The sequence below is a fragment of the Syngnathus floridae genome, chromosome 2 (genome assembly GCF_059516105.1).
Source record: "Syngnathus floridae isolate MCC-2025c chromosome 2, RoL_Sflo_1.0, whole genome shotgun sequence".
NCBI lineage: Eukaryota > Metazoa > Chordata > Actinopteri > Syngnathiformes > Syngnathidae > Syngnathus > Syngnathus floridae.
The window spans coordinates 21731924-21745386 of record NC_142414.1 but is presented as its reverse complement, the minus strand read 5'-3'; the positions used below and the strand labels follow the sequence as shown (position 1 = coordinate 21745386).

At 40.9% G+C, this 13463-nt stretch overlaps 1 protein-coding gene across 1 annotated transcript; it reads left to right on the top strand.

Annotated features, from left to right (window-relative positions):
* The first annotated feature begins 221 nt into the window (after positions 1 to 221).
* Positions 222 to 10827, top strand: klhl17 (kelch-like family member 17). Its single transcript, XM_088366710.1, has 12 exons — positions 222 to 702; positions 1656 to 1920; positions 3478 to 3599; positions 3679 to 3900; positions 5857 to 5973; positions 6049 to 6262; positions 6357 to 6501; positions 6911 to 7078; positions 7149 to 7237; positions 7336 to 7409; positions 7509 to 7690; positions 8846 to 10827. The coding sequence occupies exons 2-12, from the start codon at positions 1707 to 1709 to the stop codon at positions 9072 to 9074; spliced, it is 1776 nt and encodes a 591-aa protein (XP_088222836.1). The 5' UTR covers positions 222 to 702; positions 1656 to 1706; the 3' UTR covers positions 9075 to 10827.
* The last annotated feature ends 2636 nt before the right edge of the window (positions 10828 to 13463 follow it).

Genomic DNA, 13463 nt, shown 5'->3' with positions numbered 1-13463 from the left:
TCTCGAATTGTGTTGTGACGCTGCATTCGAGCTTTAAATTTAATTCACGAGACATGCATCAGAGCGGTTGTATTCCTTGTTTACAAGTAATTTCTCATACACCAGCTTGTACAATGTCTATATTTTGGTTAATGTCATCTCAACAAAATTGGGACTTGACCAACCAATCACGACACTTCAAATGAGCCCCACTTATCGCGCAAGCGCAGTCGTATCATTTTAATTTACTTCCGGACTCAGAGACGTCAGTCAGAGGCGGACTTCTTAAGGTCGTATTTACCTATTGCTTCTATTCAGGCCTCGGAAATCAAGTTTAACATACACCGTGGATTGTTTGACTAGATATGTATTTGATGCAAAAATATCTTATGTTGGCCGTAATATTATTCAAATCTTCCACGCAAATTTTAGTTCGCCTCCGTGAGCCGTATTCACGCGAAACGGGAACTGTCTCTGTTCTACCTTAACAGTCCCGTGTCAGCGTCCATACATTTTTGTGTGTGCACGCACTGACGTCAGTCGTATACAAGACACAAACCTGCCTTTTTTTTCCTTAAATGTGTCATATGCTTGAGACGAATATGGACAAATAGCTTCGCTGGAGCCGATTTCCAAACCATCTTGACTGCGACAGCTGCAGGCACATCTTACATCACTTCGGGAGAGACACGAATTGCAAATATAACCGCAACAAAGCTACCGGTAAAGAGAATATTTTTATCTCTGTTGCTGCATATGTTCTCTATGTATAATAAGGGATTAGGTTGTAAAAATTGTACAGTCATAGAATTATAGATGTGTTGTAGCACAGCAGCATGGTCAGCTTTAGGGCATGCTCTCGGAGCAAAGCTGACAGCTTTGCGGATGTCAGCTAAAGCTTCGGAGACAAACTAAATAAGAATAAATAAACGAGATTGTGCCCAACAGTAGAGCGTGATTAGTGTGTGATGCGCGGCGTTATCATGCTTATGAAATTTAACAAGGTAAACCTAAACGCCAGACAACTGTGGTATGATAGCACACAGTGTCATATTTGGGGGAAAACAGAAGAAACCAAATCTACTTTTTACACAAGAATAATATGCGCTCTGGACTTTGAACACAAACACATTGGAGGGTTCGAAATATTAGAAGCTGCCTCAATATGATGCGCATGTTGCCATCAACCACAATAATAATCAAGATAATCATAATAATGGTGAATCTGATTGTGTCAATCAAATTATTCACTTTGCAAAGAAATCATAGCTTTCCCGATGTACCGAATGATGCGTGGTGTTAGTTTAATTATCTCAAGTTGTTAGTTAGTTAATTCATGTGTGTTCTCTTGTCAAGTTATAAGTGAAGTAATCATGTACATACTGTATACCGCATTATAGACTTAAGATTTTGTTGCTTTGGGTTTTAATCAGTGTAGACGCCAAGTGCCCAGCCAGCCTGCAATAAATAATCCAGTTTCTTGGATCTCTGTTGTGCTGACAGGCGTCCTGTCGTAGCTGTCACCATGAGAAATAGAGCAGTAACAAAAAGAGGGGTGATTGCTCTGGACACCTGTCATAACACCTGCCGATGAACTAAGTTCTTTCAGGCGCAGGACTGATGACAAAGAATATTTTATACTGTAGTTTTATAGGTAATGACAATCAATCTTTCAGTTGCCCAGAGTGCGGCACAGGCACGAGCCGGCGACCACCACACCCGGCACCATGATGGAAGGAGGCATGCAGCTGCTGAACCGCGATGGCCACAGCATCTCGCACAACTCCAAGCGCCATTACCACGACTCCTTCGTGTCGATGAACAGGATGCGTCAGCGTGGGCTGCTGTGTGATATAGTGCTCCACGTCTCCAACAAAGAGATCAAGGCGCACAAAGTTGTGCTGGCGTCTTGCAGCCCTTACTTCCACGCCATGTTTACCAGTAAGTTCAGCACAGCGCACGTCATCTCCCAAAAGCAGCCTACACCTATTTTTCTTTGTGCTTTCAATCCCCTTCAGGCCATTGTAACACACTTTTCAGTGTGCCTTGGGATATTTTAAGATCTGGAGTTTAATGTCAAAAACAACATGAGTGTACTGCACCTTGTGCTTTTCCAGCATCATTGTTTCCCTACCTCTTCCTGTCTGGGGCACAGGTAGTCAGTGTCGCTGTGTGTCTCACATTTCCTCTCCATGCCAGACCATTGTGCTTGTAAACCACCTCCAGACTTCCAGCCACCAAGCTAATGAGCCCATTTTTTTAGTCTATTTAGCTTTTTTCCTTATTATGCTAGTGCAGCTGTTGTTTGAAACGTTTGGATGGCAGCCAGGATTATCATAGTTATGGATTTTTTGTCATTTTTATTGTTTTGACTTTTGTTCATTTATTGACCTCATTTATTTTTTATGTTTGTGGTTCTTTGTTTTTATTAGTTTTCAATTGTATGATCATTATTTGTTTTAGTTTGTTTTATTAGTATTTTTATGTTGTAGTGTTAGTTTTAGTTTTTTATATAATGAAGTCCAATATCAATCACGTGCAAAATAGCAATTAAAAATAAACTACAATCCCTAAACCGTTCAACCTTCCTTTTTCTGTATGGCTATACAGTATTTTGGTAACAAATGCTTTTAAAATGAGCCTCAAAAGCTGTACGAATGGTGCTATGCCAGAGGTAGCGTGGGCTGTAACCCCGTCGGCGTAACTCCAGCGAAGCCCCTCCAACATTTTTTTTTGATATATCAAAATATATTCATTTGTTATAAATAATTGGTTTCAGCTCCCCAATTCATTGGTCTATTCTTCCCTTTAGCCCTTGAAGATAAAACAAAAAAATCCTGGAGCTGTCCCTGCCCATTTTTTAAATTAATCGAGAAAGACAAAAATGAAGCACATTTTTCCTATAATTATTTATTGGTTTTACCGTAACATGTTTTATGAATTTAAAATGTGTTTTTAAAAGCACTTTTTAAAAGTTTATTTGTCAATGAAAATGACTTTTCAATTTTAGTTCTAGTTTACTTATTTGGTTAGTTTTTGTTTTAGCTTTCTGCAAAAGGTGACATAATGGTAAAAAAAAAAAAAAAAATCAAAAATGATAACAAATACTTTTTGATTAAATTACTAATTTGAAAGAGTGGTCCTCAAATGAGGTGAGCACCTCCAAATTGACCCAAGTCACCTTTTTCAGTCATCCTACGATTCTGAATTAGGCCCCCGCCTCTACGTGTGTGAGTTGTTTGTGTGGTGAAATGCGTCTAGTGAAAAAAATATACAACAGTGATAACAAACTTTTCTCATTGGGTTAGATTTGTTGTAGTATATTTCACAGTATTCTAAAGATTGCTACAAATGAACTTCACAACACACACTTGAGTCCTATCATCTAAGCCTCACCATCCCAAGCCAGCTGGCTCCAGCTTTCCTGTGACCTAACCAGAATAAATGGTATCGAAAATGGATGGTTGTTAACTACTCATATTGTGTACTCTTATGTAGATGAGATGTCAGAGAGTCGTCAGACCCATGTGACGCTACATGACATCGATCCCCAGGCATTGGAGCAGCTCATTCAGTACACCTACACAGCTGAGATCGTGGTCGGGGAGGGTAACGTTCAGGTAAGCTACAAATTAGATCATCCATCATCCCTCTGCATTGAATGTAACCGGGGTACTTCCACCCGCAATACTTTCCTAGACATTGCTTCCGGCAGCTAGCCTGCTGCAACTCAATGGGGTGCGAGACGCCTGCTGCAAGTTCCTCCTCAGCCAGCTGGACCCCTCCAACTGTCTGGGTATCCGAGGCTTTGCTGACACGCACTCCTGCAGCGACCTTCTCAAGTCAGCGCACAAGTACGTCCTGCAGCACTTTGTGGAGGTGTCCAAGACAGAGGAGTTCATGCTGCTGCCGTTGAAACAGGTGTGTGCGTGTGCAGTAACGCATCCAAATGAGCATTGGCTGTCATCTATCAGCTCAGTTCATCCATCACAGTCCCTATTAGTTTTATACTCCCGCCGAGTTGCCGTAGACTATTTTATCTGGCACGTCAAGTCAGCCGAGCTATTGCTTAATCAGCCACTGCTCTCTGCAGGATGGTTTCCAGCTTTTAAAGTTCCAGTCTACATTTCCTGTTTAGCCGACAGAATGATTGCATTGCTAAGGCATCAATGTTTCAGTATGAGAACCCTTTAATGTCGCCTTAATTTATACATGAAAAATGCAAAGAATAGATTTTTGCTGTTCCCATTTCTAAAATACTCTCACCAATTGGACAGTATCAACTAAAGTGTGGTGGTCACTTAAGCCTTCTATTAAGTTCACCTCACTGACTATGCATTTTCTCCCAGTGGGTCAACAAAGAAAGCTAATAACAATGACATGAGTCATACAGAAATGTAATGACAGATATTATACTGGCATCTTCTTCCTATAAATGCTATAAATCGTTTGGTAATTAGCTGAGTTTACATTGTTTTGGGTGTATTCTAAAGATTTTCAAGGTTTTAATAATGTCATGTCCATCTGAAATGGAGGTCCCACTGTCAACATCAGGCACACAAAAGGGAAAAAGCGACTGTTCCGATAGAATGTAAAGCCAAAGAAGGTGTGATTTTATGTAATTTTTTTTTTGTAACTGGATTTCTCTGTAAGAAGTGACAATTTCTCTCAGTCCAGCCCCCATGACATTTAAAGAGCAGTGGAAGTGTCACTCAAGTTCATGAAAATTATTGAGTTTAAACTGCAGCATGGTGGATTAAGAACAGATATGTGTTCTCTTCTTTATCCATTCTGTGTGTTTATCACAAATGGCAGCAACTTGAGATGGATGTATGGGATCTGTAGAGTGTCGCTTGGAGTGGCCAGATTTTCTCATTATACCGTTTCTTTCACAAAATACAAATGTTAAATATAAGCCTTTTTTTTTTCCTGTAAAACATAAGATTGATCCCAAAATTGAACATTTTTAAAAATATAGTAGTTTTTCCAAACACACATAACTGCCATTCATCAGAATTAAGATCCCATGGTGTAGCCAGTACACTTAACTTGTGGGTGCGATGTTTGATTCTAATTTTATCAGGGTCTGCCGGGATGTTAAAGCGGATGCATAGCAATAGAAGAATGGCAATGGGTGGTCTTTTTGCAGTATAAAAAAAGTGACCTTGAAGTTGTTTCTGTGGAACCGCTGACACACTGTAGCAACCACTGTATGACTCATGAAACCAGCAAGGATAAAAGGTATTATTGTAAAATATCCCATTAAGTTTGCCTTCCTCCAGGCCCGGCTAATACAGTGAATAAGTGTTCGCTGTAGGCTGCTGCCCTCATCCGAGCAGACAGCAGCTGTCCGCTCTGGGCCGGCCCAACAAACCCACTCAGCCTCATCTCATTGTGGGAACGGTGCCAGCCAGCCACTCAGACTGCAGCACTCTGTGTACCGCAGATGTGCCTTGGATTTTAGTATGGCTTAGCAAGCCTTAGAATTAATATGCAAGTGAACGCTGTATGTTATATTCTCGGTGCCAGGATTGATATTGTGGCATTTATGTATGTTGAGGAGCGAAAGGCATCATTGGGATGAAGCTAGAAAACAAAGCTAGCAGGAGAGCAGACAGGAAGGGTTTATTGTCACCCAAAATATATTTTTGGGCTCATTCTGCAGAAGAGCAGGACATAGACTAAAGAGGACCATATATACAGTATACTGCATATAGTTACTATAGTTAATTAAAAAAAAAAAAAAAACTGGAAAATTGTTTATCTTTAATATTGTGGAAATAACAATCACACTACAATATACTATGTCTGGGATAGGGTGACTTATAAAGCTATGTTTGATCTCATGTTTCCTTACATTTGGCACTGTCCTCGCAGGTTCTGGATCTGATTTCCAGTGACAACCTGAACGTACCATCTGAAGAGGAAGTGTATCGAGCTGTGCTGAGCTGGGTGAAACATGACATAGATGGGCGCCGGCCACATGTTCCATGGGTAGGCCTCATTTTGTCTCACCTGAGATGATTGACGACGACACTCTTAAAACTCAACTCCTCCAAACAATGTCAGTTGATGAAGTGCGTGCGGCTGCCACTGCTGAGGCGAGACTTCCTGATGAGCAATGTGGACACGGAGCTACTGGTGCGCCACCACTCTGAGTGCAAGGATCTGCTGATCGAAGCGCTCAAGTATCACCTGATGCCCGAGCAGAGAGGCGTCCTCAGCAACAGCAGGACGCGACCTCGCCGCTGCGAGGGCGCCAGTCCCGTGCTCTTCGCTGTTGGTCAGTGACAAACTGGGGACAGTTAAGTGAATTTAAAATGGCCAAAATGGTCCAGTTTGAATGTTGTGGGTATGTGTGTGCGCTTTTTTCCCAGGTGGAGGCAGCCTATTCGCCATTCACGGAGACTGCGAAGCATACGATACCAGGACAGACCGCTGGCACATGGTGGCGTCCATGTCCACTCGGCGGGCCCGGGTGGGCGTGGCAGCTATTGGGAACAGACTGTATGCTGTTGGCGGGTCAGTGACGACAATAATCTTTGCTGGTGCCACTCCTCTTATCACTCAAACATCCATTCATCAACTGACTTTGGGTGAGCGTTGTGGTAGCAGGGCACATAAAGACAATCAGTAATTTACTTTGGCATTCATATCAATGGATCATTTAGTTTAATAGGCTCTAGCCACCCATAAATCCTGAAAAATAAGTAAATATGTAAGTAAGATGGACATTTTCTAAAATAACTGCAATATACACAAAAACAATTTATACTGTAATTGCATGATGGGGTAGGTGGTATGAGTTTGTTGAATAAATTCAAGGTGAAGAATGCCAAAGTGGCCCCTGCATCTTTTGATTATAAAAGTTTGGAAACCCTCGCGCTACAATACGAAAAGGGACTCGTGTCTACTTGCTCATGTCATTCAGGTATGATGGGACCTCGGACCTGGCAACTGTGGAATCATATGACCCCATCAGTAACTCCTGGCAACCTGAGGTTTCCATGGGAACGCGACGGAGCTGTTTAGGTGTGGCCGTCTTACACGGACTGTTGTATGCGGCTGGGGGTTATGATGGAGCTTCCTGTCTCAACAGGTATGCACAGTGGTACAGAGCATTTGTTCTTGAGATATGGTATTCATTAATGTCTTTGCTTTTTTTACAGTGCAGAGCGTTTTGACCCTCTGACCGGCACATGGACCTCAATTGCTGCAATGAGCACACGCAGGCGATATGTTCGAGTCGCAACACTAGGTAGCAACTCGTGTTTCTGAGAATGACCTCAAGATGGGTTGCTGCTCAACTGCTTAAGTCTGTGTTTTGATTGTTTTTCCCTTTGTTTCCCCCTCCAGATGGAAATTTATATGCTGTGGGTGGTTACGACAGTTCCTCACATCTTGCAACAGTAGAGAAGTACGATCCCCAGGTACATTTGAAGCTTTTTGCCATGACCACGGTAAAGTGTTGCTTTATGAGATAAATATTTAGTAATTGTCGTTTCTTAATTGTTGGATTGGATGAAAAGAGCAACACGTGGACACCCATTGCCAATATGCTGAGTCGGCGCAGCAGCGCCGGCGTGGCCGTCCTGGACGGGATGTTGTATGTAGCAGGAGGCAATGACGGAACCAGCTGCCTCAACTCCGTGGAAAGGTTCAACCCCAAGACCAACACGTGGGAGGGAGTGTCTGCCATGAACATCCGCAGGTTTGTCTGTTTTACTACATAGTCAAGTATTTTTCCTCATAATATTACGTGTGGCAAGTTTAGGAAGAATTGTAAAATTACCTCTTTTCTTCCTAAATTATAACTTTACCTTCACATTTTACAGCAATAATGATAGTTTTATGTGACTATTCAAATATATAATTTTATAGCTATGATATAATGACGACATCGTTTGGACATTTTATTTGACGATTTTCACTTAAAGCTCCGAACCTAAGGGATTGTTCCGCACTTGATCTATGGGGGCTGATCCCCACAGTTGCAGATCAGCAGCGGGGTTTTAAGGTACAGTAGCCATCTTGGATTCATGAATGTGTCAGCTCAAATGCCTTAGACACGCAACATACGCACACGCTCAGACACCCACTTGCTTTTGTGTGAGTCAGAATGTGGTGGCAGCAAGTGCAGCGCCATGAATAAACCATGGTGTGCGGTGCTTTTATTATCCAGTTGCTGGGAGGCTCAATTTACAGTTTAAGCAATGTCACCCTGTGCTGACCTCTAATCTGTCTCTTGCCCCAAACATGTACCAGTGTCAAGAAAAAAAAAAAAAACATCACCATGCCTAAAAGGCAGGGTTTTTTCAGGTTTTGTGTGACATTCGCAGGGTGTGTTTTCCTTTGTCTACCCCAACATCAGTGTTGCCAGTTATCTTGAAAAAGTGACTAAGTTACTACACTGATTACTTGATATTAAAAGAACGAACTAAGTAAACAATTACAAGTTCGTTTATTAACTTCAAATTATGACGACAACCCTCCCAACAACTCTGCTTAACATGAAAATGACCAGCAGCCATATCAACTCTGTATTAGAAGAGCATTTGTATTAGTAATGTTTAAGAATAATCATTTGTGTCAAGGAAATGTATTGAAGTGATACATCTTGACTGAAAGACAAGCTTTGTGTGTCAGGGAGGAGTAATTTTATAAGCGTAATTTGAGTAAGTTGGGTTTGAAATGATCTTAAAGTGTTTTGGGATCACAGTCTGTGGTATATTCATAGTTTAAACTATTAATACAGACAAACATTTCGGGACATCGGTTGATCTTGGATTTTCACTATCTGAAGACTTCAGATCGCCTGCAAATCATCTGGGTTTACCTTTTGGTTCATTTTGTTTGATCATCACAGGAGCACTCACGACTTAGTGGCCATGGATGGATGGCTATACGCCGTGGGAGGCAACGACGGCAGCTCCAGTCTCAACTCTATCGAGAAGTACAACCCGCGCAGCAACAAGTGGGTGGCGGCCTCCTGTATGTTCACGCGCCGCAGCAGTGTGGGCGTGGCTGTGCTGGAGCTGCTCAACTTCCCGCCGCCATCCTCGCCCACCCTGTCTGTGTCCTCCACTAGCCTTTGACACGGGGTCATCTCTTGGCTGACCTCAGCCTCCACTGCTACGCCCCAGACCGGCTCTGGGAAGAGACGTAACTGTTCGTTTTGAGGAGTAGTATGAAGATGAGGAGTGAGGGTGTGAATTAGGCTCCTGGTCGTTAATATTGGCACTTTTGGTACAGATTGGCCATCAAAAATTGAATATTTTGCACCTCTGTGCAGCTAGGCTGCCCTATTCATATCAAAGTTCTCTCTCCTCAAGAGTACCGACATATAGTCGTAGTCATGAAGGATGACCAGGCTTTGCTCAAACCTCACTTTAATTGCCCCCACCCCAAAATGTATGTGCAGTCTCACAGGAGAGACCGAATGAAATTAGAAAGTAGCTCATTGGCTGGTGAGAACAAGCTGCGTGCTTGCATCGACTCCCAAACAAAGAGGCTAAATGAGGTAGTGCTGCTAATGTCACTCTAGGTGGCAGTAACACGCAACGGTATTCCCCATCGCCCACCAACTCACGCTGTGAGACAGCATGGACGCAACATAGTACCAGCCAAGCCCTCGTGGCTAAATGAGTTGGAAACGTGATGAAGTGAGGAAGTATTTATAAAGATGTGTAAATATTAATATGTTTGACCGTAAGATGTTCAGAGAAGGAAAAAAGAGATGCCTATTTAAATATTAATATGTTTAACTGTAAGCTATTGAGAAAGAAATATATGAGATGCCTATTTAAAAGTGTTTTAATTTATTTATTTATATGTGAAATATATACTGTCAGTGGACTTCATGATGTGCGAGAGGGGTAGTGTGGTTGCGTTTGGAGTGTATCTTAGATAGTTGTTATGCAGAATTCCATTTGTTTCCATTAGAGATGGGCACTTGATTACTTCCTTTAATAGACAATAACTAAAGTTAGCAATACTATCGGTTTTTTCCCATAGGTATTGCCCTGTTTGTTCGTGTCACATTGCACAGAATGCTACTCAGAGGAGTTGTCATTGATTTGATGAAACGCACTTTTCCGTAATTGAAATCAAACTTCTAAAGACTGCAAACTAGTTTAGGTCTACTCACCTGTGGCTCTTTGAGTTAAAGCAAACTCGTACATTCAAGTAATTAAATTTTTTATGAGGCCCATGTCTAGTGTCCAAGAGTTTCTCCAGTTTAACTTGTATGATGTGATTCAAATACCACAAGGGCACATGAAGGACGTCTTCATAATTCATGCAAAAAGTAATTGCAGCACTCAAGTACAATGCAACTGCTATATGGTAGTCATTCTACTCTCCCCGTATTTTCTGTCATAGTAGAATCAACCCTACTTCTATTACTTATTGGTACTAAACAAGAATAAGTATTGAAATATAACCCGTACATTTCTGTGTAGAATTTTTTTATTTCCAGCATTGAACTTATATCATCCGGATGGAATTTAAGGTTTTCAGTTTCTACCTCATTTTTCACTTTCCACTGTTTGCCAGAGAGGACCCAGTAGAATCAACCTGCCCTCAAATAATGGAGATGCTATTAGATCCAATCCATCAGGGAAGAACCAAGGACCACATATGGCATGTAGATCAAAATATATTGTAAATAGGAAGAAAGCTCAATGAATCCATGTTGTTCAATGTGAATGTGACTGTAGCATTTTTTTTAAGTTTGTGCTTTGCTTGTATGTGGTGGATGTTTATTTATTTGAACTTTACAATATTGAATTTTGCACTCTTGCAAATGGAGCAATACAAAAAAAATGAAATAAAGATGTTCCAAATGTACGCTAGGGTAACTTGTGTTGCTAGGCGAATTTGCGACAGCATTGCTTGGTAGTGTCCCAATATGCTCTCCTTTCACTGTGAGCTATTCAGACAGCTGAGCACTCTCACTTTACCCTTTCTGAAACCACACGTCAAATGGCCACCACACCGGTTCCTCTGCACACACCATTTTAACCCTATTAAGATGAATCAGCCATAAACAAAAAGATGGGCAACCCACGGAATAGTTTTTGATGATAGTGACATCACACTCCAGCCCGTCACAAACACTACGACCACTTGCACAATATATATATCCATTGCAAAAGCTGTGTGTGACATTCTGCTTGTAAAAAGATGATACCGATGTTAGTCAGAGGTATTTAACTCCATTATTGTGTTAATGGCTAAATAAGTTGAAAAACAGTATTGGAAAAACTATTTGTGACACTGCATTGCAGAGAGATGGCAAAACTTATAATGTTCCTATCAGTTTTCTGTAGACAGACAACAACCTCAATGTTCAATCCATTTACAACAACAAACTCAGACACAATAACTAAAAAGAAGTTGAAGTAGTTTTCATCAAGACATGTTGGTCATTTGTATACTTCGACTTTGGGCATCCATCCATTTTCGGAACCGCTTATCTTCACAAGGGTCGCGGGCGTGCTGGAGCCTATCCCAGCTGTCACTGGACAGTAGGCTATCTATCTACCTATCCATCCGTCCATCTGTCCGTCCGTCCCAGCGTTTTATGACTCATGCATGCTCCTGGTGTGTTTAGACTCCAAATAGTTCCTCAAGGTAATAGACACAGAAAGATAAGCCTGCAGACAAGTAACATTGTATATTATGTACATGTGTAAGCAAATGTTTGCGTGTGCATGGACGTTAACTGAGTTTATCACACTGTGTAAACTATAGGAGAAAAAAAATCTCAAAATATTTTGGTTCAGCTTGTGAACGAATACACAATTTTCTGTAAGAGCAACAGAAAATGTCATGTTTAAGAAATAAAGAGCAAAATTTATAGTCTTAAATTAGCATGAGTAGAAAAAAAAGTATTTTTGTGTCATAAAAGCATTGAGGTGATTGAAGTATATTATGTAATACACTTCATTGACCTCCACAGAAGAGGTTACAATTTCTGATTTGTAATTAAAAATGAAATTTTTGTTCACACTAAATTCAGAGACTACCCAGCTTCTATTTGTGTTGGCTCAGCAATACTATTTTGGAGGGAAAAATATGATAATTGTCTTTTTAGCTGGTGCTTTATAGTATACCTCACTCTCTGATATACTTGAATATTCAAAATTTCCACTCAGTTATTGGAATATGCGACTTCCTGTCCGAATATTGATGGTTGGCTGAGACAAATTAGAGTGCACCTTTAGTTCATTCTCCAGTTTGGTGCTTATCACATACAAACAAAATTTAAGGAATGAAGTGCTTGAACTGGCAGTGAGTGATCTTGCCTTCAAAGGAGGGCCAGGGTGCAATTAAGATTCCTTTATGCCCGTCCCGTGTGAGAACTTTGGCACGTTGCGGTTTCTACTGGACACCTGATGTTTGGACTCTCATACCATGGCTCCGTTTAAGTGGGCCAAGGTGTGACTTTAGCACCGTCTCTCTCACCCGCTGAGTCTAGATAAACAACAGGGAGTGAGTTCTCAGTGGAAGCCACCACACATGGAGGGAGGAAGATTAAGATTGCATCGCTTGGTCTCTATTGGAAAAGATGAATAAAAAGGGTTTGACACGTAACGAAACAAACTCATGCAATATATTACTAAAACACCTTGTTCATGTTGCCGGCCCTATTGAGCAATATGAAACAAGCATGTTTCGTCTTGCCAGTTTCACATTTGTCAACGCACAATCAGTGATGCAATGAAATGCAAAGTCAGTTAAGATAAATGAAGATCTCTTGGTCAAAAACACTTGGCATGTTTTTTGGAAACCACTTTAGTGTATCTCCACAGTGTCAGAAAAGCTACTACACCTTTAAAGGAAAACGAATACCATAAAATCATGATTGTGACATTATGGGCTCTCTATGTTTTTTAACATTATGTGTGAGCAAGACTGTTATTGACTTCTCAGTAGGCGAGCTCAATTCTGGGTTTAAAACTGTAAATTTGGATAGAAATTCCTCATTGCTGGTCAAAACTGTAAAAGAGAAATCTTTCTTAAAACGGAAATAAAATTATCAACATCCGATGTGTATTTCTTGGTATAGCAGGAAGAGTTCCAGACGACAATTATGAATCAAGAATTGTATCGTAGTTTAAATGCATTTTCTCAATTGTAAGTGAGTGAGTGAGTGAGTGAGTGCGTGAGTGAGTGAGTGAGTGAGTGAGTGAGTGAGTGAGTGAGTGAGTGAGTGAGGAAAGAAAGAAAGAAAGAAAGAAAGAAAGAAAGAAAGAAAGAAAGAAAGAAAGAAAGAAAGAAAGAAAGAAAGAAAGAAAGAAAGAAAGAAAGAAAGAAAGAAAGAGAAAGAATAGAGAGCCTTCAATGTTTTGGAATAGAGCATGAAACTCCGCACTGGAAGGCCGGAGTCACAATTCGAACCTGCAACCTCTGAAACATGATGCAGATTAGCTAACTACTGTGCCTCCTTTTCTTGTAGTAATATATTTTTGGACCAGTTA